At 40.7% G+C, this 25,995-nt stretch overlaps 1 protein-coding gene across 3 annotated transcripts in view; it reads left to right on the top strand.

Annotated features, from left to right (window-relative positions):
• ANXA7 (annexin A7) overlaps window positions 1–25,995 on the top strand; it is a 32,083-nt gene extending 6,088 nt beyond the window's left edge. For 2 of the 3 annotated variants that reach the window (XM_060175796.1, XM_060175814.1), the window contains exons 3-14: window positions 2,831–3,032; window positions 3,913–4,014; window positions 4,702–4,766; window positions 5,356–5,421; window positions 11,290–11,392; window positions 11,885–11,979; window positions 18,624–18,737; window positions 19,336–19,506; window positions 21,853–22,023; window positions 22,103–22,178; window positions 23,162–23,274; window positions 25,564–25,995. In XM_060175796.1, the coding sequence (XP_060031779.1) occupies window positions 2,831–3,032; window positions 3,913–4,014; window positions 4,702–4,766; window positions 5,356–5,421; window positions 11,290–11,392; window positions 11,885–11,979; window positions 18,624–18,737; window positions 19,336–19,506; window positions 21,853–22,023; window positions 22,103–22,178; window positions 23,162–23,274; window positions 25,564–25,686 (1,401 nt within the window). In that variant the 3' untranslated portion in view covers window positions 25,687–25,995. The remainder of the gene's footprint in view (window positions 1–2,830; window positions 3,033–3,912; window positions 4,015–4,701; window positions 4,767–5,355; window positions 5,422–11,289; window positions 11,393–11,884; window positions 11,980–18,623; window positions 18,738–19,335; window positions 19,507–21,852; window positions 22,024–22,102; window positions 22,179–23,161; window positions 23,275–25,563) is intronic. The other variant, XM_060175865.1, reaches the window with a different exon arrangement.

Consider the following 25,995-nt stretch of genomic DNA (forward strand, 5'->3'; position numbering starts at 1 on the left):
TTGTAAACCCAAAGGTCCAGGGGTACTGAGTAGAATGAGTGCTGTCAGGTGTGGGAGAACACGTGCCTCCCCTTTGATTATCTTTATTTAGTTATTGGATAGAGACAGCCAGAAATTGAGAGGAAAGGGGGTGTGAGAGAGGGAGAGAGACAGACACCTGCAGCACTGCTTCACCACTTAAAAAGCTTTCCCCCTGCAAGTGAGGACCAGGGGCTCGAACCCAGATTCTTGTGCATTGTAACATGTGCACTCAACCAGGTGTGCTACCACCCGGCCTCAGAAATCAATTTTTCATATGCTAAATTCTCTGTTAGCCAGTAAAATATGTGTAAGCTAAGCCCATCCTATGGGGGTCCGATTTTTAACCTTTGTTAGTTTTAAAAGTAATTTAAAAGGACTTCACTCAGAGATAACAAATTGCAGAGTTACAAGGTCTTGGACTTGTAGTTCTGACATCTGTACTACTTGGAGTACATTTTATGAATGTGCTATGAATTCCTGGCTTATTGATGTCTGAAATATTCATGGGGACTAAATTCATAGCTGAGGCTTAATTTAGAATTAAGCATTTAAGGCGGGAGTAGGTAGCATAATGGTTATACAAAGAGATTCTTATGCCTGAGACTCCAAAGTCCCAGGTTCAATCCCCTGCACTACCATAAGCCAGAGCTAAAAGGGGGGGGGGGAGTTGGGTGTAGTGCATTGAGTTAAGCATGCATGGCTCAAAGCGCAAGGACCGGCATAAGAATCCCGCTTTGAGCCCCCAGCTCCCCACTTGCAGGGGGGTTGCTTCACAAGTGGTGAAGCAGGTTTGCAGGTGTTTATCTTTCTCTCCCCCTCTCTGTCTTCCCCTCCTCTCTCCATTTCTCTCGGTCCTATCCAATAACAATAATAATCACAACAAAGATAAAACAACAAGGGCAACAAAAGGGGCAAAAATAGCCTCCAGGAGCAGTGGATTCGGTGCAGGCACTGAGCCCCAGCAATAACCCTGGAGGCAAAAAAAAAAAAAAAACTAGTTTAAAAAAAAGAATTAAAAAAAAGAGAGAAAAAATTAAGCAATTCAGTATTAATACTCAGTGGCTTCATTCTGACTTTAGGAGGTCCGAAAAAGAGACTAAAGGTTAGTGATGTAAAATGAGTATGCTTTATTCTTAAACTGTGACTATCTTCCCAAGTTCTTTTATACTAAAATGGACTCGAGCAGCCATTTCAGTCAGTGTAGGGTAATTGCTGAAGCAGATAAACCCAATCTTCCTATGGTTTGATACAACAAAAACCTCATTTCTTGCTGGAAGTTGATGGGGTAGAAGTGGGGAGTGTCTTAATTCCATGTGATGTTTCAGGTTCTCAGCCTCCTCCCACATATTGTTGCTACTATCCTCAAGTACCTTGGAATCCTCCATTGAACCCTCTGCTTCCAGCCAGCAGATCAAGAAAAAGAGGTTGAAGGTTGAAGAGGTTTTTAGGGATTGACTAGAAGTAGTGTACCTTACTTTTGTTCACATTCACTCACCAGTGTCCAGTCATCTGACCCTACTTAACTGCAGGGGAGACTGAGATGTTGTAGACAGAGGAGGAAGAGTTCACTGAACATACAACAATATCTGCTACGCTTAGACACTATCTCATCTGAACTGTAGTCCAAAAATGTCACATCCATGAGGGATTCAGTTACCCTTTTCCCCCTATTATGCAACAAGTTTGGGTGTGTTGCAAGAGAGCCATGAATTCCTCTCTTTAAGATGGAGAGAAGGGTCTTTCTCATACTTCTGGATTCTAGGAAGATGAAGGATCTAAAGATTCTTTTTTTTTTAAAATTTATTTTCCCTTTTGTTGCCCTTGTTTTTTTATTGTTACAGTTATTATTGATGTCGTCTTTGTTGGATAGAACAGAGAGAAATGGAGAGAGGAGGGGAAGACAGAGGGGAAGAGAAAGAGACACCTGCAGACCTGCTTCACCACCTGTGAAGAGACTCCCCTACAGGTGGGGAGCTGGGATTTGAACCAAGATCCTTATGCTGGTCCTTGTGCTTTGCTCCACATGCACTTAACCCACTGTGCTACCACCCAACTCCCCTAAAGATTCTTTTTTTAAAAAAAGATTTATTTATTCATGAGAATTGATAGGAGGAGAGAGGAAAAGAACCAGACATCACTCTGGTACATGTGCTGCCAGGGATTGAACTTGGGACCTCATGCTTGAGAGTCCAATACTTTTATCCATTGCACCATCTCCTGGACCATGGAACTAAAGATTCTTATTAGTTGTTTTTAAAGCCCAAGGTTTGCAAAGAGTCTGGTTCTTAACTTCCAAACAGAGAAGCCACCCCCTCTTGCATCACGCTAAGTCAGTGTTAAACATCAGTGAGTTTTGAGAGACAACTGTCCTGACAAACTAGTATGTTAACAGCCTAGTATAAGATGCCAAGACTAATGGGACTTTTAAAATGTAAAAGAACAAGCTAGACTTTTTTTTTTATTCCCTTTTGTTGCCCTCGTTTTTTATTGTTGTAGTTATTATTGATGTTGTTGTTGGACAGGACAGAGAGAAATGGAGAGAGGAGGGGAAAACAGAGGGGGAGAGAAAGATAGACACCTGCAGACCTGCTTCACCGCTTGTGAAGCAACTCCCCTGCAGGTGGGGAGCCGGGGCTGGAACCAGGATCCTTACTCCAGTCTCTGTGCTTTGCACCACGTGCGCTTAACCCGCTGCGCTACCGCCGGACTCCCCCAAGCTAGACTTTTAACAGTGATCACTGTTCATTATTTAAAATGGGTCATATTTCTCTATAATCACATTCATTTGAAAATGTCACTGGTTTTTCAGCCTGCAGGTCAGGAGTCATCTTTCCCCCCTCCTGGTCAGTATCCTTATCCAACTGGCTTTCCTCCAATGGGAGGAGGTGCCTACCCGCCTGCACCAAGTGGCTATCCTGGAGCTGGGGGCTACCCAGCCCCAGGAGGTTATCCAGCCCCTGGAGGCTATCCTGGTGCTCCACCACCAGGGGGCGCTCCATCCTACCCTGGAGGTGAGTTATGGGTCTCGGAGTTAGTTGGTGATGATTTAGGGCTGCTGTAGGACTTTTTCTTCTTGTTTTCTGTGAGACTAGAGTTGCTTTTAGGCTACCCTCTACCTTAAGTAGTGTGGACCTAGCTAGCCAGGTAGAGGGATGAAGCTTCTCAGGGGGTCTTGAAAGCTGGCGGCACTTGCAAAATTTTGTTGTGAAAGGGACTAGAATAAATCAAATGGTAATAAAGGATCAATATATAATAGTTTGCTTGAATTTTTTGTAATTTTAACAACTGACTAATATACTTTAATAGGCATGACTATAATTTTCAAGATATCTTTGTCTAAAGGTTAAAAAAAAATTGCACTTCTGGGGGCTGGGCGGTAGCGCAGTGAGTTAAGCACACATGGAGCAAAGCTCAAAGACCGGCATAAGGATCCTGGTTTGAGCTCCCGGTTCCCCACCTGCAGGGAGGTTGCTTCATAAGTGGTGAAGCAGATCTGCAGGTGTCTGTCTTTCTCCTCCCCCCAATTCCCCCCCCTATTTGTCTCTGTCCTATCCAACAACAGCAATGGCAACAATAACAATAATAATAAGGGCAACAAAATGGGGAAAATGGCCTCCAGGAGCAGTGGATTTGTAGTGCAGGCAGTGAGCCCCAGAGATAACCCTGGAGGAAAAAAAAAAGGCACTTGTGTAACTTGCAGGTTGTCAAGCAAGATGAATAAAGCAAAGAATAATGGGGAAAGAGTTGATGAGCGACTGGATTTATATGAGAAAGAACGGTTGTTACAGCATTAGTAGCACATTTCCCCACTATTAGTAGATACCTTTCCAAAGTTTTCAGTCATGAGAACTGTCAATATGGCTTATTTTTCCTTTTCTCTTGCTTCTCCAGGACAACCATTTGGAGCCCCACCAGGTGGAGCAGGATTTGGTGGGTATCCACAGCCACCCTCACAAACTTATGGTGGTGGCCCGGCACAGGTCCCACTACCTGGTAGGTACCCACTGTTCATCCATTCAGTAGCAGGATAGTTTAAATGTTTCACTTACCACTGCTTCAGATGGTCTTAAGTAAACATCTAGGGCATGGAAGATAGTGTAACAATTATGCAAAAAGCCTTTCATGCCTGGGATACCAAAAGTCCCAGGTTCAATCCCCAGCACAACCATTAGCCAGAGCTGAGCAGAGCTCTGGGGGGGGGGGGGGGGAGCATTTATAGTTTTATAAGCTTTACATAAGTACTTCTCATAGAGTAAACATTCTGTAAGTACTTCCATAAGTAATTTTAAATATATGTTTTGTGAAATGTATTAATTTGGTGAAAAAGTCTAATCAGTAATATGGAAATAAATTCAAAAGCAAAGTCTTCAGGAAGTTCTCTGGCCTTTTATCACAAATGAAACAACCCCCAGAACTGTGCTGACATTCTTTCCAGATGGTTTCAGAATGTAATCTGGTTCAAGTATTAAGAAAAAAAAAAAGTGCATGGGGGGAAGAAGTAGTTTTTGTTAAGAAATTATGTAAGATATGAAATATTAAAGATTTTCTTGACCAAAGTTAGGTTCAGTAAATTATAATATTAAAATTTATCATACTGAATGTTCTCACTCATAATAATGCTGTTTTGAAAAATATGAATCATGTAAGATCTGTTTCCTATTTGTTTTCTTTAACATGTAGGTGGCTATCCTGGAGGACAGATGCCTTCACAGTATTCTGGGGGACAAGTTCCTTACCCTAGTCAGGTATTTTTGTTCTTACCTTAAAAAAAAAAGAAAAAAAAGATACAGACAAGATTAAGATAAATATTTCTTAATGAGAGAGAGAGCCAGAACTTCATGTTCACATACACAGTGCCTGGGGTTTAAAGCCAGAGTCTCCTGCACGCGAGCCCTGAGCTGTACTGCCCTGAGCTATACCTCCTCTCTAGCTGTACTCTTACACTTTTTTAAAGTGAAGATTGACTTACTTAATGAGAGAGGGAGAACAGAGCACCATTATGTGGTGCTGATGATCAAACCTGGGGCCCTCGGTTTGCACAGCCTGCATTTTAGCTTTTTATCACTCCCTGTCCTCTTTGGTCCATTTGCTTTAGTAGTGTCCTGATGACTTTGATCAGACAAGCGTGAGGTCTTTTCTCACTGGTGATGGTCTCCCTAACTTTTCCAGAAGGCCCACTAGAGCTTCTAGATTTAGTGTAGTTCTTTTCCCTCCCCTTTAGTGGCAGTTACCAGTGAACTTGGGGGACTGGGTGATTGGTACTTCTGACACTGTCTTAAGAAATGTGGTTTTGCTTTCCATTTTTACCTTTATAACTTTCCACTCTTCTTTCAGATTGATACAGAATCCTCTCCCTCCTATCCTGTTTTCTCTCCTTTTTCTGTGGAGTGTAGCAGTGAAGTGAGTAAGGTTTTCTAATGTTCAGTAGTCACTAGGTCCTCTATGTGTGCCTTCATTTGTTTATGATTCTCAGATATTTGTCTCTCAACAATTTCTTGAGGACTCAGCTGTTTCTGTTTTATCTTTGTGTTCCAGTAGTTGTTGGCAGGGCTAAAAGCATGGTAACCAAATCATATCTGTTAAATTGATTCTTCCCATATGTCAAATCTTTGCTTTGTCAATGTATATTCCATATGCTATTTATTTGAAGATTTAGTTTGTTTATTTCATATGAGAAACCAAAGCACTATTCCTGTGGTACATGTGGTGCCAGGAATCAAGCTGGGAGCCTCATGTGTATCTCCCAGCTGTATAGCTCCTTATTTTAATGTTGCTTTTGTTTTAATTTACATTTTTTGTTAATTCTTTTCTATGCCCGCAACTTGAAACATAAGCAACATATTTTTATGCTTACCTTTATTTCAATTTTCTCATTTATTTTCATGCTGTCTATTCATAAAGATCTCTTTACTTTCTTTTTTATTATTAAAATTTTTTTATTATTATCTTTATTTATTTGATAGAGACAGCCAGAAATCAAGAGGGAAGGGGGTAGGGATAGAGAGGAAGAGAGAGAGAGAGAGAGAGAGAGAGAGACACCTGCAGCACTGCTTCACCACTCGTGACACTTTTCCCCTGCAGGTGGGGACTGGGGACTCGAACCTGGGTCTTTTCGAATTGTAACATGTGCGCTCAACCAGGTGCGCCACCACCCGGCCCCAAGATCTCTTCACTTTCTATTCTTTTTTTTTTTTCTTTTCTTTTTTTGCCTCCAGGGTTATCACTGGAGCTCAGTGCTGGCACTGTGAATCCACTGCTCCTGGTGGCCTTCTTTTTCCCATTTTATTAGATAGGACAGAGAAAACTTGAGAGAGGAGAGGCAGATAGAGGGAGAGAGAAAGACACCTGCAGACTTGCTTTGCAGCTTGTGAAGTGTCTCCTCTGCAGATGGGGAGTGGGGGCTTGAACCCGTATCCTTGTGCGCATCCCTGTGCATAGTGCTATATGCACTTAACCAAGTGTGCCACCACCTGGCCCTCCTTTTTTTTCTTTTCTTCACCAGAACACTGCCTAGCTCTGCTTAACTCTGGTGGAAGGGATTGAACCTGGGATTTTGAAGCCTCAAGCTTGAAAAAAAAAAAAAAAAAAAAAAAAATATATATATATATATATATATATATATATATATATATTTGCAAAAGCATTATGTGACCTCCCCCACCAAGATCTAAAATGTTCAGACTTTTTACTAGGCTGGGGTGGAGAAGGATTATAATATTGGAAAAGAAAGCATTACTTGGGGCCAGGGGTGGTGCACTTGGTTAAATGTGCACATTACAGTGCACAAGGACCTAGGTTCAAGCCCCTGGTACCCACCTCCTGGGGGAAAGCTTTATAAGTAGTGAAGTAGGGCTGCAGGTGTCTCCCTGTCTCTTTATCTTTCTGTCTCCCCCTCCCTTCTCAATTTCTCTTTGTTTCTATCCAATAATAAATAAATAATAAGTTAAAACAAAAAGAAAGGGCTACTTTATTTGATGAACTTAGACTCAAGGAAATTAAATAACTTGTCTAAGGTCACACAGTGAAAGGCTGAGTTGTGAAAGGCTGAGTTGTGAGTAGTCCCAGTTCTCCCGACTCCACAGTGCTGTTTTGCTGGTAGAATAAATGCTATTCCTCCAAGGCAGTAAGACTTTGCTACAATCTTTTTGTATTGTTGAAATTGATTTTTAGTCATTACAAAACGGTAGCTATTTATATAATTTTGAGAACTTTTATTTTAGTTTATATTGAACATACCTATAATTTGGAAACAATCATTTTATGGTTGAATATAAGATATCCCTTGGGAGTCGGGAGGTAGGGCAGCAGGTTAGGCACAGGTGGTACAAAGTGCAAGGACCGGCGTAAGGATCCCGGTTCGAGCCTCCGGCTCCCTACCTGCAAGGGAGTCGCTTCACAGGTGGTGAAGCAGGTCTGCAGGTGTCTATCTTTCTTTCCCCCCCTCTGTCTTCCCTTCCTCTCTCCATTTCTCTCTGTCCTATCCAACAATGATGACATCAATAACAACAACAGTAATAACTGCACCAATAAAACAACAAGGGCAACAAAAGGGAATAAATAAATAAATAAATAAATATTTAAAAAAAATTTTTTTAAAGATATCCCTCAAAAAGATTTATTTGGGTGGAAAAATACCATAATGATTATGTAAAAATGATTTTCATGCCTGAGACTCAGAAATTCCCAGGTTCATTCCCGTTATCATCGTAAGCTAGAGCTAAGCAGTGCTTTGGTATAAATGAATAAATTAAAAAATAATAAATACATTTATTAGTGAAAGAGAGAACATGACTCTGGTATATGTGATGCTAGGGATTGAACTCGGGACTCCACTTCTGGGAGTTGAGTACTTCATCTAATGTACCACCTCCAAGACTGCTGAATATAAAATAGTCTTAAACATTAAGTCCTAAAGAGAAGATATACACACACATTATTTTGTATAACAGTTACCACCCTTAAATAAAATAGAAACCAGTAAGTGGACATTAAAAAAGCGATAGAATGTCAGAGTTTTTAGATCGAAGTGAAATAGATGGGCTTGTGCTAAGTGAACTCTCACTGAGCATCCTCTGATAGAGAGTGACAGTCAGTGTGTGTGTGTGTGTGTGTGTGTGTGTGTGTGTGTGTGTGTGTGTGTGTGTGAAGTGTAGAATGAAAATGTCTGTCTTGTGTAGGCAGCTGGGCTAGGGAGGTCCTTCTGATTGACCCAACTCTTAACTTATGGCAGTTTTTCAATAGAAAGATTGGAATCAAATGACAAGAGTAGCACTTTGGTAGCAGATAGTATAGAACTTGTTTTACTGAGAATTTTCCCCTAGTTTTGGCTTTAAGAACACAGACTGGTTTCTTTGAATTCATTAGAATGCCTAGGGAATGATAGTGTTTATGATAAAGATTCTCTTCAAACTTAGACCTCAACAAATAATAACACCAAACTATTTTCCCTAGATGAAAAATGGAATAGTTTTTTTTAAATTTATCTTTTTTTCTTATTTCTTTGTTTGTTTTCCCTTTCATTGCCCTTGTTGTTTAACATTGATATAATTATTGATGACAGGACAGAGAGAAATGGAGAGAGGAGGGGAAGACAGAGAGGGAGAGAGAAAGACAGACACCTGCAGACCTGCTTCACCGCCTGTGAAGTGACTCCCCTGCAGGTGGGGAGCCGGGGGCTCGAACCGGGATCCTTATGCCGGTCTTTGCGCTTTGCACCACGTGCACTTAACCCGCTGAGCCACCGTCCGACTCCCAGAATAGGTTTTTTTTAAAAAAAAAAACATATTTATTTCCACTGCCCCGCTTCCCAGGATCTTTTTTACTTTGTATTTACTTCTTTCTTTTATAATTATTTATTATCTTTATTTATTGGATAGAGACAGCCAGAAATTGAGAGGGAAAGGGGTGATAGGGATAGAGACAGAGAGACACCTGCAACACTGCTTTGCCACTCATAAAGCTTTCCCCTGCAGGTGGGAGCTGGGGGCTCAAACCTGGTTCTTTGTGCATTTTAACATGTGTGCTCAACCAGGTATGCCACCACCTGGCCCCATTTTCTTTCTTTCTTTCTTTCTTTCTTTCTTTCTTTCTTTCTTTCTTTCTTTCTTTCTTTCTTCCTCCCTTCCTTCCTTCCTCCCTTCCTTCCTTCCTCCCTTCCTTCTTTCCTTCCTTCCTTCTTTCCTTTCTCCTTCCTTCCTTCCTTCCTTTCTTTTTAAATTCTTAATTATCTTTATTTATTGGATAGAGACAGCCAGAAATCTAGAGGGAAGGGGCTGATATATATAGAGAGAGAGACAGACAGACAGACAGAGAGACACCTGTGGCACTGCACCATTTGCAAAGCTTTCCCCCTGCAGGTGGGGACAAGGAGCTTGAACCCAGGTCTTTGCACATTGTAACATGTGCGCTCAACCAGATGCACCACCACCTGACCCTTCTTTTTTATTGATTTAATAATGATCGACTAGACAGTAGGATAAGAGTGGTACAAACTGATGTATTGCACCAAAGTAAGACTGGGGTGGAGGGGAGGGTTCAGGTCCTGGAACATGATGGCAGAGGAGGACCTAGTGGGGACTGAATGGAAATGTGAAAAACAGAAATGTTACACATGTACAGACTATTTACTGTTGACTGCAAACCATTAATCCCCCAATGAGGAATTACAAAAAAAGAAAAGTAAAAGCATTGTCACCCCCTTAAAAAAAATGGCAGCATCTAAGAGCTGAACAGCACTTTGTACTTTTAGATCATATCTGCAGAGCACTGGCTATTTAAAGCAGCCTTCAATTTAAATTATAAGGGAGATCAGAAGTTGCCTAACTTAGTTTCTTTGATTATAGAATGAGTCATCAAGTACAAAATCTTTCCTGCCTCGCTCTGATTTGCTTGAGAGCACAGGCAAAACTGGGATTCAGGTTTTCTGCCTTTCAGTCTGTAGCCCCTTTGGTAGAACTGCAAACTAAAAATAGAACAGTGTATATCATCTAAATGTGATATGGAATTTATTCTATAAAGGTAGTGCACAAAGATAAAAAAAAAAAAAAAAGAGGAGGACAATTCCACACAATTCCCACCACCAGAGTTCTCCATCCCATCCCCTCCATTGGAAGCTTTCCTATTCTTTTTTTTTTCGTTCTTTCTTTTTTTTTGGCCTCCAGGGTTATCACAAAGGTTGGTGCCAGCGCTACGAATCCACTGCTCCAAGAAGGCATTTATTTATTTATTTATTTATTTATTTATTTATTTATTTATTTATTGTATATGACAGAGAGAAATTGAGAGGTCGGGGAGATAGAGAGAGGGAGAGAAAGATACCTGCAGACCTGCTTTACTGCTTGCAAAGGAACCCCATCCCCTGCTGGTGGGGAGCCATGAGCTTGAACAGGGTCTTGTGCGGGTCCTTGTGCTTCATATTATGTGCAGTTAACCCGGCACACTATTGCCCAGCCCTCATCTTTCTTATTCTTTATCCCTCTGGGACTGTGGACCCAAAATCATTATGGGGTGCAGAGGGTGGAAGGTCTGGCTTCTGTAATTGCTTACCTGCTGGAGATGGGCATTGGCAGGTCGATCCATACTTCCTGCCTGTTTCTATCTTTCCCTAGTGGGACAGGGCTCTGGAGAGGTGGGGTTCCAACACACATTGGTGAGGTCCTCTGCCCAGGGAAGTCAGATTGGCTGTATTTCGTTTATTAACAGACCTAGGATACTTTGAAAAGTATAGAAGGGGAGGGTATTAGGTTGTCAGAAAAGTCTTAATGTATTTTTCTGTTTTTCTATGCAAAAATGCAGCATGATTTTCCCAATACTCCAGTATGTTATAGTAATACTCTAGCATTGTATTTTTTTAATTGAAGTTAAACATTTTTTTCATATTTGTTCCAAGTTTTATTAAAATATAATTGGCATATAATGTTATGTTACTTTTAGGTATACAATATGATGTTCTGATGTGTGTGCAATTGCAAAATGATAGCCACAAGACTAACTTGTATTTTATTTATTTATTTAGGTTTATTTATTTATTTATTCTCTAATTATCTTTATTTGTTTGTTGGATAGAGACCATTAGAAATCAAGAGGGGAGGGGAAGATAGAGAGACAGAGAGATACCTGCAGCACTGCTTCACCACTTATAAAGCTTTCCCCCTGCAGGTGGGGCTTGGGGGCTCAAACCTGGGTCCTTATGCATTGTAACATGTGCGCTCAACCAGGTGCACCACCACCCAGCCCCCTTGACTTGTATTTTAAACCTCTTGTTCGCAGCCTGCTGCAGTGACTCAGGGAACACAAGGGACAATTCGACCAGCTTCCAATTTTAATGCCTCAAGAGATGCAGAAATTCTTCGTAAAGCAATGAAGGGTTTTGGTAAGAAAAACAGATTTTTTGTCTTATGATAAATTAAAGTGAAGGGGGCCGGGTGGTGGTACACCTGGTTAAGTGCACATAGTACCATGAGCAGGGACCTGGGTTCGAGCCCCTGCTTCACAAGTAGTGAAGCAGATTTACAGGTTTCTGTCTTTCTCCCTCTCTGTCTTCCCCTCCCATCTCAATTTCTCTCTGTTCTAGCAAATAAAATAAGGGGAGGAAAGGGAAAAACATCTGCCAGAAGGAGTGGGTTTGTTGTGCTGGCACCAAGCCCCAGCAATAATCCTAAAGGGTAATTAATTAATTAATTCAAATGATTGAGTCTAAAGTAAAAATAAAGGATCTGTTTGTCACAAATTAAGTTTGTATTTCAGCTTTTGTGCACATACTTCCATTTAATTTGGCATCATGCACCATGTTAGTATCTAAGCATTATCTCCAAGAAGCATCTCGCACAGGCTTAACTTACATATGTTTGGATGCTTCTTCCAGGGACAGATGAGCAGGCAATAGTGGATGTTGTGTCCACCCGTTCCAATGATCAAAGGCAACAAATTAAAGCAGCTTTTAAGACCATGTATGGCAAGGTATGTTTTGGGTTTTATTGTTGTTTTTCTTTTTCAGGTATGACTATAATGAGTGGCCTGTAGACTCAACATCCATGTCAAGTTGGAGACTAACTTTTTAGTTGTTCTAGTGATACAAAGTAGAGGCAACCAGACTTTAGGAGCTGTAATCCTCACTATTTATTCACTAAAACCCTTTTTAATCTTAGAGTTGTCTTTATACTATGTTTGGCAAGTGATAGATTTTTAGTAAAAAGTAGATTTGGTGTAGTCATGATTAATAATGCTTTGTTCTAAGTCTTATGTTCCTTACAGTAGAATTAAAGGACCCGGCTGGGGGTGGGGGTAGTGTTCAGGTCCTGGTGCATGATGGGAGAGGGGGACCTAGGTTGGGGGTGAAAACGTTTTGCAAAAAACAGAAATTTTGCACATGTATCAACAACTGTACTTACTGTAAACCATTAATCCTCCAATTGAAAAAAAAAAAGAATTTGGGGCCAGGCAGTGGCACACCTGGTTGAGTGCACACATTACAGTGCACAAGGACTCGAGTTCAAGCCCCTGGTCCCCACCTGCTGGGGGAAAGCTTCACGAGTGGTGAAGCAGGACTGCAGGGGTCTCTCTGTCTCTCCCCCTTTCCATCTCTCCCTCTTCTCTCAATTTCTGGCTGTCTCTATCCAATAAATAAAGATTTTTTTAAATTTTATTTATTTATTCCCTTTTGTTGCCCTTGTTGAAATAAATATTTTAAAAAAAGATTGGGCAGTAGCACAGCGGGTTAAGCACACGTGGCGCAAAGCGCAAGGACCAACTGAAGGATCCCAGTTCAAGCCCCCGGCTCCCCACCTGCAGGGGAGTTGCTTCACAGGCAGTGAAGCAGGTCTGCAGGTGTCTATCTTTTTCTCCTCCTCTGCATCTTCCCCATCTCTCTCCATTTCTCTCTGTCCTATCCAACAACAACAACAACATGGGCAACAAAAAGGAATAAATAAATATTTAAAAAAAGATTTAAAAAATGAATTCTAGGACTTACTATAGCTCCTGCTTATTCTTGGTACTTAGTATCATTTCCCACTCCACTTTTTCTTCTGTTTGTTGTTGTTGTTGTTGTTGTTACTAATAGTTTGGTACAATTGTAAAATTACAAAATACAGTTCCACACCACACCCACCACCAAAGTTATGTGTCCCCACCCCCCACCTCCCAGAGATCACCACCAGAGTTCTTATAAGTCTGACAGTTTGCTTGCTCCTGTTTGTTTTTTTTTTTTTTTTGGCAAGTTCATGTAAATCAGATCTCTAGATTCCACTTATGCCCACTCCATTTCTTCTTCTTCTGTTTTTTTTTTTTTTTTTTTTAAGAATTTATTTATTTATTCATGAGAAAGACAGGCTGAGAGGGAGAAAGAACCAGACATCATTCTGGTCTAATCAAAACACCTGCTATTCAAACTCTGGGGGTTAATCCTCGAGGTTTAAAAGCCAACGCTCTTTGGCAAATTGATGTTACCCACATACCCAACTTTGGCAAACAAAAATATGTGTTTGTCTCAATTGATACCTTCTCTAAGTTTATGTGGGCTACAGCTCAGACTGGAGAAAACTCAAAAAAGCTTATAAGCCATATGCTCTCCTGTTTTGCTGTAATGGGCTTACCTCTTCTTAAAACAGATAATTGACCTGCTTTTACCAGCAAACAATTTAAAGATTTTTGTTCCCTCTGGAACATTACTCATACTACAGGCATTCCGTATAATCCACAGGGACAAGGCATTGTTGAGAGGGCCCATCAAACTCTTAAGGCTCAATTAAATAAAGAAAAAGGGGAAATGTACCCCCCCAATATCCAGCTGGCAAAAGCCTTAACTACATTAAATCTCTTTAATATTTACAAAAACTCAGACCAACCTCCTATTATTCTTCATTGGCAAACACCACCCACCCTCTCAGCTATTAAAGTCAAATGGAAAGACCCACTTGATAAAAATCTGGAAAGGACCTGACCCCCTGTTGACTATGGGGAGGGGTTTAGCATGCATTTTTCCACAAAATTACTCCAAGCCTGTTTGGGTTCCTGCCCGCCATGTCCGGCAATACCCACATGATGGCGCTGATATCCCTGAAGAACAAGAAACACTGCAAGAAGACTGGCTGCAAGAGGACTGGCCATAGGATGCACCCCAGGATCCATAATACAGCATGGCAGAATCAAAAAATATATATATATATGATTCACAGAACTCTTCCCCCCCACCTGAATGTCTTATGCTATGACTAGCCAGTTGTGTTTTGTGAGTGAGTGAGTGAGTAAAAAAAAAAAAAAAAAAATTGAGTGAGTTGAGTGACCAAAATTTTTGTACAACCCATTGTGCTCAGAGTACTCTGAAAGTTAACTGACTTTATATAAAACGGCTGGACGCAGCCATGGTTTCTGGAGAGGTCCAGAAACAGTCCAAAAATTGTTCATTTCCCTTTTTGATTTCTTTTTTAAGTCTTGATATAAATATGAAATTTTTAGTCTTAAACTGTGTGAGTAAAGATGGTTCAACTATGACAGTAGATCTAAATTCGCATTTGAAATGATATGTCTTATTTACAAGTTTTTCTCCTCCTGTGTGTTATAAACTGTATGTTTAATATGTGTGTTTCAAGTTTGGTAAACATTAACTTAACGGTTAAATTGTAACTTCGAAGCTACATTCTTACGAGAAGAGGTAAAATCAATTCATTAAAGTAACTGAGTGTTTAAGGTAAAACTCTAAATATTTAATGTGACAATTCATCATCTCCTAAGTTAAAATACAAATCCTCTATACAGGACATTTTTGGAGGGCCCCTAAAAATGTCCTGTAAGCTATCTTGTGGAAATTAATCCACAACAAATTTGGCATCAATCTGATATTATAAATGTACCAAAAAAAAAAAATTGTCACTAAAATGTGTTAACTCTAGTAACCTGAGTTTGCTTAAAAACCCAATATAAAAATAGTTAAGAATCAATATACGTGACTTAAATTTGGTATGAAAATTTTGCTCTATAGAGACTGCTACATGAGGTCACATAAGATGGCCTTTACACAAAATTATAAAGATACCTAAACCAATTATAATCATTGAGTTATCAATTGTAGTAAACTTCTAATTTGTTACAAAGTTTTTTCATAAGTAATTGACTACAGCTATGACAAGCCTTCGCATAAAGAAGCATCTGCTCATATAGAATCCCCAGAAATCCATCTTGGACCCTTGACCTCTGACATCACCCACAATTACAGCCATCCCCCGAAACCCATGATGTGACCTGACACGATCTGGAGAACCTGATTCACAGATTCCAAAGGACAAGACTTTCCTACTGCCTTTCTCTCAACCATCGGTGTCTGCTCTTCCTGCTTCTGTTTCGCCCATCATGTTTTGGCGGTTCCAGGTCACTCTCTGCAGAGAAGAAAAGTTCCAGTGGCTGTCCTCCTCCATCAAGATAGACGTGTGGCATTTATTTCCTGGCCGTTGACATTGAACTGATGCTTCTATAGAACTTGCTGGACACTCCCTTTATACTGCTGGACTTCTTGAAGAATGACTGTAGCAGTTCATAGAACTTTCCGCCAGCTGACTCGGGATTTTGCAATGCCAGATCACCCCTCTAGCCCCTCGGCTTATCAGGCCCCCACTCCTCCACCCACCAGGCTCACTCTGTCTCTTGCTACTCTTACTTATCCCTCCCTGTCTTGTGCTAGTTCTTTTTGAAGACACTTACACGCTATCATTCTGCTTTCTTCCCAGCAGGTTTCTGTTCACCCCTACACTGCTATTCCCCTGACAGAGATGAAGCCTTTTACAGACATTGACCCAGTTATATATGGCCATTAAGTAAGAGGGAGATGTTGGGGAATTGTGAGGATATGGTTGAGCTTGGAAGGGCTTGAGTCTGAGGGGTGTGTCAATCCTGTTAGTCTCTCTCTCTATGGAGAGGTTGAGCAAGGAGGGACAGTAGAACCCCCAAAAGTGTGCCTCTTATCAGTCTCCCTGCCTCACAAAGTGCCCCACACTCCTGATACTATGGCAAATAGTTAAAAAGAAAGGGGGAGATGTTGGATAGTATGCCAGCTCCCCCTGGCTTCTGCTTAACCATATGCCTATATAGGGATAGATTTAATCCCATTCAAAGCTTTGGTCTATTTACATAAATCACTTTTACATTTACATAAAGCACCACACTCCCTCCAGGGCATTGGTGGGTTAGTGGTAGAATTCTCACCTGCTCCACCCCCTCTCCTTGTCACACCCTGATCCTCTCCTTGTCACACCCTGATCTTCCACCAGTCACTTTTCGCTCCACCCTCTATGTCACATCCTGTTTCCACCCTACTTGGAGAGTGTAAAAACAGCTGCTCTTCTGATTAAAGACACTTGGAAATTGCTTTCTGGCTCCGAGGGTTCCAGAGTGTATCTCCTGCGAAGTTAGTGCAGCACGAGTTCCTGATCCCTCTCCCACACAGCAGCCTAGATCGGCTCCAGTTGAGTTCTCTCCAACCCAGAGAGCACTAGCTGGGGAAGAAGTACCCTCAGGCTATCCCGGCATCTGTCTGTCTCCACCTCTCTGCCTTCTTTTCCGCCTTCCTAAATTAAGAGAATGAAAAAAGTTGGGAGGACCGGGTGGTAGCACACCGGGCTAAGCACACACAGTAGTGCAAGGACCTGTGCAAGGATCTCGGTTCCAGCCCCGGCTCCCCACCTGCAGGGGAATTGCTTCACAAGCAGTGAAGCAGGTCTGCGGGTGTCTTGCTCTCCTCTCTGCCTTCCCCTCCTCTCTCAGTTTCTCTCTGTCAGATCCAGCAACAATAATAACAGAAACAATAACAATGGAAAGAAAGATGGCTGCCAGGAGCAGTGGATTCCCAGTGCAGGCACCAAGCCCCAGAGATAACCCTGGAGGCAAAGAAGAAAAAAGTTGATTCAGGGGTGCACAAGACCCTGTATTTATTCTCCTACACCACACAGACATACACACTCATAGAAACCTCTGTGTATTTGTGCTCAAGAGCAACGATCTTTTTAAAGAAAAATCGCACAGATGATTTTTTTAAAATTTATTTCTTTATTGGGGAATTAATGTTTTACATTCAACAGTAAATACAATAGTTTGTACATGCATAACATTCCCCAGTTTCCCATTTAACAATACAACCCCCACTATGTCATTTATCATCCTTCATGGACCTGTATTCTCCCCACCCACCCACCCACCCCAGAGTCTTTTACTTTGGTGCGATACGCCAATTCCAGTTCAGGTTCTACTTGTGTTTTCTTTTCTGATCTTTTTTTTCAACTTCTGCCTGAGAGTGAGATCATCCCATATTCATCCTTCTGTTTCTGACTTACGCACAGATGATTTTAATAAATGGGAACCTCTTGCCCTTCTATGCTGTGATCCTTCTTGCATTAAATATCTTGTTTTTTCTGTTTGCTAATTTTTTACATACTCTTCAAGATCTGGATTAAACCCTTTCTATAAGCTCTCTAACATGTTTTAACTGTTCCTGTTGTTTATTTATTTGCTTCTTATTTAGCTGATGATGGAGCACGGACTGCCTGTTGTTTATCTTATCTTCATCTAAGAAATTGATGGTGACTCTTCCTCTTATAACAAGAATGGTCTCTTATACCAAGAACATATCTGTGTGTCACTTTATTTGCATATTCTCTATTTTGTATATGTCTTTGTACCTAGCACAGTAGTAGAATTCTAGTAGGATTTTATTATTAACATCTATTGATAGAATGAATAAAATATACCTGATCCCGTGGTCCGGGAGGTGGCACAGTGGATAAAGCACTAGACTCTCAAGCATGAGGTCCTGAGTTCAATCCCTGGCAGCACATGTACCAGAGTGATGTCTGGTTCTTTCTCTCTCACCTATCTTTCTCATTAATAATAAATAAAATCTTTAAAAAAAAAACCTGATTCCATGTAATAAACTTTAAGTATGTATGTTCACTTATTACTTAATATTGTAATATTCAGACTTGAAATTTAGGGTTTTTACAAAAATCTTATTTATTTAAATATTTATTCCCTTTTGTTGCCCTTCTTGTTTTATTGTTGTAGTTATTATTGTTGGATAGAACAGAGAGAAATGGAGAGAGGAGGGGAAGACAGAGAGGGGGAGAGATAGACACCTGCAGACCTGCTTCACTGCTTGTAAAGTGACTCCCCTGCAGGTGGGGAGCCAGGGGCTCGAACCGGGATCCTTAAGCCTGTCCTTGCACTTAACATGCTTTACTACCGCCTGACTTCCTAGGGATTTTTTTTTTATATAAAGTAATTCAATTTTATTTTACCATGTTTTCTCTAATTTTTTGAAATATTTATTTATTCCCTTTTGTTGCCCTTGGGTTTTTTGTTTTTTTTTTGTAGTTGTTATTAATGTCATTGTTGTTGGACAGGACAGAAAGAAATGGAGAGAGGAGGGGAAGACAGAGAGTGAGAAAGAAAGATAGACACCTGCAGACCTGCTTCACCGCTTGTGAAGCGACTCCTCTGCAGGTGGGGAGCCGGGGGCTCGAACTGGAATCCTTAAGCCAGTCCTTGCACTTTGCGTCTCTAAAAATTTTAAACAAGATTTGGAGAGTGCATACACTTAGTTTGTTTTTGCTATTAAACAGGATTTAATCAAAGATCTCAAGTCAGAGCTCAGTGGAAATATGGAAGAACTGATCCTTGCCCTGTTTATGCCGCCTACATATTATGATGCCTGGAGTTTACGGAATGCAATGAAGGTACTATGTGCTATTTACTTTCACTGTTTCATTTACTTATATTTTTAAGATCTATTTATTTTATCGATAGTTTCACATGAAGAAGAGAGAATCCAAAAATGCCACTCTGGTGTATGCAGTGCTGGGGGTCAAATCAGCAGCCTCTGCCATGCGATTCCTTTGCTCAGCCAGCTGTGCTATTTCTCTAGCTTGACTATTTTATTTTAAATATAAAAACCTCAGGATTTATGGTGGTTCTGAATTTATAGTGGCAGCTAAATCCCAGTACATTGCATCATGTTATCTTGAATTTATAGACCTTTTTTGGGTGTGGAAGCCAAAGAATTATTTCATGGGACAGGAAGATTTCATTGCTTTCAGAAGATTTTTTGTTTGTTTTGTTTTGTTTTGTTTTGTTTTGTTTTGCTTTGCTTTTTAATTCATCTAAGTGACCCAGTAGATGTGGCATTGGACTCAAGCAGGAAGTCCCAGGTTCAGTCCCCAGCAGTATAGATGCCAGAGGAGTGCTGTGGTTCTCTCTTCCGTCTCTCCAATAAGTAATAAACAAGTAAGGTAAAATTAAAATATGTATAACTCTTCCTTTTTTCATTTTATGTAGGGAGCAGGAACTCAGGAAAGTGTGTTGATTGAAATTTTGTGCACAAGAACAAATAAAGAAATACAAGAAATTGTAAGATGTTATCAATCAGAATTTGGACGAGACCTTGAGAAGGACATTAGATCAGATACATCAGGACATTTTGAACGTTTACTTGTATCCATGTGTCAGGTGAGTATGGTATGAGTGAATGTGTTGGTGCAGGGACCATTCTTAACCACCCATTTTCAGTGAGCATTCTTTATTCCTTTTAATATTTAGCCACACTTGAAATTTTGTCATTGGTAAGAGCGACAATACAGAATTCAATATACGATTTCTTTTCTTCCTACTATCCTTATCTCTTCCTTCAACTTCTCTCCACACCAGTCAGTGAACTTTGCTGTTTCCCAAATGGCCTTTCTCTCTCTCTCTCTTAAATATTTATTTATTCCCTTTTGGTGCCCTTGTTGTTTTTTATTGTTGTAGTTACTGTTGTTGTAGTTGTTGTTGGATTGGACAGAGAGAAATGGAGAGAGGAGGGGAAGACAGAGAGGGGAAGAGAAAGATAGACACACCTGCAGACCTGTTTCATCGCTTATGAAGCAACCCCCCTGCAGGTGGGGAGCCAGGGCTTGAACCAGGATCCTTATACTGGTCCATGCACTTCGCGCCACCTGCGTTTAACCCACTGCGCTACCACCTGACCCCCAAAATTTATTTATTTTTTTTCTTTTCAGTGAACAAATTTCTTTATAATTACTCATATTTATTTCTGCAGATCTGTTTTTTGTAAGGCATCAGAAATTAACCTCCTTAAGGTTTTACGGAATCGGAAGTCTACTTGAGTCTCTGTGATTTAAGATGAGCAGCTAATACAGATTTAGTTCAAAGAAAGTTCTTCATACTGGGACCAGTTAGTGGTACACATGGTTGAGTGCATATGTTACAGTGCACAAGGACCCAGGTTCAAGCCCCTGGTCCCCACCTGCAGGGTGAAGCAGAACTGCAGGTGTCTCTCTGACTCTCTCCCTCCCCCTTCCTCTCAATTTCTGGCTGTTTCTATCCAATAAATATATAAATATAATTTTAAAAATTTTAAAGAGAAAGTTCTTTATACCTTTTAAATAACATGAATGACTACAAAAAAGAACTCAGTCTACTGTGTAATATTAAATCCCAGCAAGGAGAATTTTAGTTTCTTCATTTGAGTGGTAGTTTGTGTCTCTGATATTTTTCTCTACGCTGTGTATGTGTATATAGAAATCTTTGTCTAGTTTATATTAGCTCTTGAAACCCTGAAAACACCTTTCCCATTGCACCGCCTCCCAGGCCACTGTCTCCCTCTTGCTATATTGAAAACATCAGCTCAGAGTGGTGAAGCCCCAGTGATAGCAAAACAAAACAAAACAAACAAAAAAGTCCCAGGACTTTATTAAACCACGGTCATATAATATAATCCCAAACTAGCAGTATAATAGAATAGGAGTTACAATAAGTAATATAGTTTCTTTGAAAATGAAATATATGTATAACAGATTTTATGCATTAATTTTTTTATATTTATTTTCCCTTTTGTTGCCCTTGTTTTTTTAAAATATTTTTTAAATATTTTATTTATTTATTCCCTTTTGTTGCCTTCTTGTTTTATTGTTGTGGTTATTGTTGTTGTCGTTGTTGTTGGATAGGACAGACAGAAATGGAGAGAGGAGGGGAAGACAGAGAGGGGGAGAGAAAGACAGACACCTGCAGACCTGCTTCACCGCCTGTGAAGCGACTCCTCTGCAAGTGGGGAGCCAGGGCTCGAACTGGGATCCTTAATGCTGGTCCTTGTGCTTTACTCCACCTGCGCTTAACCCACAGTGCTACAACCCGACTCCCTGCCCCCTTTTTTTTTTTTGCTGTTGTAGTTATTATTATTGTTGATGTCATCATTGTTAGATAGCACAGAGAGAAATGGAGAGAGGAGGAGAAGACAGAGAGGGGGAGAGATAGGCACCTGCAGACCTGCTTCACCACCTGTGAAGCAACTCCCCTACAGGTGGGGAGCCAGGGCCTCAAACTGGGATCCTTATGCCGATCCTTGTGCTTTGCACCACGTGCGCTTAACCCGCTGTGCTACCACCAGACTCCCTATGCCTTCATTTTGAATTTCCCCTTTAAATATAAGAGTGACATGATTAGAGGACTGAGGAAGATAGCATCTGATTCTATAGAAAGACTTTTAAGCCTGAGACTCCCAGGTCTCAGGTTCAACCCCCAGTACCACTATATGCCAGAGATGAACAGGGTTCTGATAAAAGAAAAATAAATACTAAAATAAAGGGCGGGGTGGGGGGTATAGCATAATGGTTATACAAAAAGTCTTTCGTATCTGAGACTGACGTACTAGCTTCAATCCCCAGCACCACCACAAGCCAGAGCTGAGCAGTGCTCTGGTAAAAAATAATAAAATAAAGTAGTGACATGGTTAGAAAAAAAATTATTTTAGTAGAACTTCTGTCACTTTCTTCCAGTTCTCACCTTCTTCTTTTGCAGGGGAATCGTGATGAGAACCAGAGTGTTAACCATCAGTTGGCTCAGGAAGATGCTCAGCGTCTGTATCAAGCTGGTGAAGGGAAACTTGGGACCGATGAATCTTGCTTTAACATGATTCTTGCCACAAGAAGCTTTCCACAGCTGAAAGCTACCATGGAGGCTTATTCTAGGGTAGGACAGTTTCTGTTGAAGATCTGGATTCTGTTTTAAGATATGAAAACATTTTAACCTTGATACCTTCTGTTTACAGATAGCTAATCGAAATTTTTTGAGTAGTATTGATCGTGAGTTTTCTGGAAATGTGGAACGTGGCTTGAAGACCATCTGTAAGATAATTTTGTGTTTTGCTTTGTTTTATTAGTAGATGAATGTGACTTAAAAAGTTGTTCCCACTAAATGATGATAATACAGCCTCCCTGCAGTCTCCTGAGGCAGAGGCTGAACTAATCTTGTACTTGTATATGCCCTTCCCTGTGAATGGTTGGTGGTGTGAACAAAAATGGTTGTTCTGGAATAATTTGGTCTTTATTCTATATGCCCTTCTTGGTATTATGCAACAGTACACAGCAGATTGAAACATTCCCATTAAAGTCAATGGGAAAACCCTAAGTGGTACCACATAGAGCATTGTTTGGAACAACAACAAAAAAAAATTCCTTTCAAGCACAGCAAAGTAAGACCCCTTTTCCTTTTGAAATTAAAAATCATATGGGGCCTGGCGCTGGCACACCTGGTTAAATGCACACATTATAGTGTGCAAGGATGCAAGTTCAAGCCCTTGGTCCCATGTACTGGGAAAGCTTCACTAGTGGTGAAGCAGGGATGCAGGTGTCTCTCTCTCTCCCTCTCTATCTCCCCTCTCAATGTCTTTCTGTCTCTATCCAGTAATAAATAAATAAAAATAATTTTTAAAGGGAGTTGGGCGGTAATGCAGTAGGTTAAGCGCACATGGCGCAAAGCACAAGGACCCACATAAGGGTCCTGGTTCACTCCCCCTCTGCAAGGGAGTCGCTTCACAGGCGGTGAAGCAGGTCTGCAGGTGTCTATCTTTCTCTACCCTTCTCTGTCTTCCCCTCCTCTCTCCATTTCTCTCTGTCCTATCCAACAACAACAACATCAACAATAACAATAATAACTACAACAATAAAACAACAAGGGCAACAAAAGGGAATAAATAAATATTTAAAAATATATAATTTTTAAAACAAGACAAAATTAAAAATCCTGTTTCTGGTATCGTGACATTCTAGATATGTAGTGAAATGTCACCAGGTCATGGTCCCCTGTCTGAAACACCTCTCATCTGCAGTGCAGTGTGCTCTGGACCGCTCTGCCCTCTTCGCTGAGAAGCTCTACTATTCTATGAAAGGTGCTGGCACAGATGACTCCACTCTGGTCAGGATTGTGGTCACTCGAAGTGAGGTGAGACTTTCTTTTTCTCTGTTTGACCTTGATTTTGAATGTTGGTTTCTTATAAGTCACTCAGCTGATTGTCATTCCCTCAGAAGTGATGGTACGAAAACTTTGCACATAGTCCGGGAGGTGGCACAGTGGATAAAGCATTGGACTCTCAAACGTGAGAGTTCAATCCCCAGCAGCACATGTAACAGAGTGATGTCTGGTTCTTTCTCTCTCTCCTTCTATCTTTATGAATAAATAAAGTCTGCTGCAGCAGGAGAGGTAGGTCATCAGTAGAGTGTGAGGCCCTGGGTTTGCTCTCCAGCACCACATATGTTAGAGCAGAGCTCTGGTCTTTCATGGTCTCTCTCACCCCTCCCTCTCATAAAATAAAGAAACCTTTACTTTAAAAAATTACTTACTTATTACGAGAGAGGATGAGAGAAGAGAAAGAGAGCACTATTCAGCTCTGGCGTAAGGTGGTGCTGGAAACTGAACCTGTGGTCTCAGGCATAGAAAGTTCTTTGCTTTAACAGACTGAGCTAGCTCTTTAGCTCTAAATCAGTCTGAAAGAAAGAAAGGGAGGGAGGGAGGAAGAGAGAAGGAGAGAAAGGAAGGAAGGAAGGAAGGAAGGAAGGAAGGAAGGAAGGAAGGAAGGAAAGGGGTAAGAGAGAAAGAGAAAGAAAGAAGAAAGGGAAAGGAAGGAAGGAAGGAAGAGAAGCAAAGCAAGAAAGAGCTCACGGGCTGGGGAGATAGCATAGTGGTTATGTACAAATTCTTTCATGCCTGAAGCATCAAAGGTCCCAGGTTCAATTGCCAGCACCACTGTAAGTCAGAGCTAAACAGTGCTCTGGTAAATAGTAATAATAATAATATAATAATAATAATAATAGGTTTTGATAATAGCCATTTTAAGAAGTGGTTTTAATTTTTTCTTTCTTTCTTTTTTCTTTTCTTTTTGGTAATCTCAGGATTTTCCATTCAGGGCCGACTTTTTCAGGTACAGGCAGAGAGAGAAAGATAAAGAAACCACATTGAAACTTTCTTCAGTACAGTGGAGGCCAAGTTCAAGCTTGGGTCAAATATGTAACAAAGCAGCACACTATTCAAGTGAGCTGCTTACAGGATCTAACAAATGGTTTTTAAATGATAATCATTTTGGAAGAGCAGGTGAACTAGTACTACCTTTATCCAGTGTTTTACCAGGACATTGAACCAGACCTTCCTTGGGTAATGCTGACACTGGTATGAATTCTTAATATAAACACTTGATGTTTTTACCCTCTTTAACTATGATAGGATATTTTCACTATTAAAGAATAGTTTAAATGGCCTGGGAGGTGGTGCAGTGGATAAATAAAGAATTGGACTCTTTTTAAAAAATATTTATTTATTCCCTATTGTTGCCCTTGTTTTATTGTTCTAGTTATTGATGTCGTCGTTGTTGGATAGGACAGAGAGAAATGGAGAGAGGATGTGTAAGACAGAGAAGGGGAGAGAAAGACAGACACCTGCAGACCTGCTTCACTGCTTGTAAAGTGACTCTCCTGCAGGTGGGGAGCCGGAGACTTGACCCGGGACCCTTATGCAGGTCCTTGCGCTTTGCGACTCGGGCACTTAACCCACTGCGCTACCACCTGACTCCCTGCATTGGACTCTTAAGCAAAAGGTTCCAAGTTCAATCCCTGGCAGCACATGCACCAGAGTTATGCCTGGTTCTTTCTTCTTCTTCATGAATAAATAAATAAAATCTTTTTTTTTTTTTTTTTTTACACCAGAGCACTGTTCAGCTCTGGCTTTTGGTGGTACAGGGGATTGAACCTGGGACTTCGGAGCCTCAGGCATGAGAATCTCTTTGCATAACCATTATGCTATCTACCCCTTCCCAATACATAAAATCTTTAAAAAAAAAAAAATAATAGTTTAAGGGGCTGGACAGTTGTACACCTGGTTAATTGCACATGTTGCCATGTGCAAGGACCCGGGTTCGAGCCCTCTTCCCCACCTGCAGGGGGGGGGGACACTTCACAAGTGAAGCAGATCTGCAGGGGTCTTTCTCTCTCCCACTTTATCTTCCCCTTCCTTCTCAATTTCTCTCTGTGCAGCCTAATAAAAATAGAAAGAAAGACAAAGAAAAAAAGGCCACCAGGAGTGGTGGAGTATCGGTGCTTGCACCAAGTCCCAGCAATAACCTTGATGGCAATTTAAAGAAAAAAGTGATAACCCTGGTGGCAATTCAAAAAAGGTTTAAGTAGATAACCAATTTTCTGTTGACAACATTTTTCTTACATCCAAAATATCTCTTGAATGCAGATTGATCTTGTACAAATAAAACAGATATTCAATCAGATGTATCAGAAGACCCTGGGCACAATGATTGCAAGTGACACGAGTGGAGATTACCGAAGGCTGCTTCTGGCCATTGTGGGTCAGTAGGAGGGATTTCTGAAATGAATGAAGGTATTCAAAGCTTATCCTTCAAAGCAGTGGTTGACCTGCATGCTGCAATGTCAGCCATCTAATCAAACCAATAGCATTTTTTACTAAAGAACTGTGTCAGGGTATTGTGCTTGGTCTGCACATGTGGTTATTGCCTTAATTCCAATGTGATTTTTTTTCTTTATATACAATCAATGTTAAACCACACCACACTAACATAGTATTAGTATAGTGTTTGTAAAGTGTAGTTCTCATATTCTTCTTCTAATGTGGGTATGAAATTGAATAAAAATCAAACCAATTTCA

Source organism: Erinaceus europaeus, chromosome 1 (assembly GCF_950295315.1).
Source record: "Erinaceus europaeus chromosome 1, mEriEur2.1, whole genome shotgun sequence".
Classification (NCBI taxonomy): domain Eukaryota; kingdom Metazoa; phylum Chordata; class Mammalia; order Eulipotyphla; family Erinaceidae; genus Erinaceus; species Erinaceus europaeus.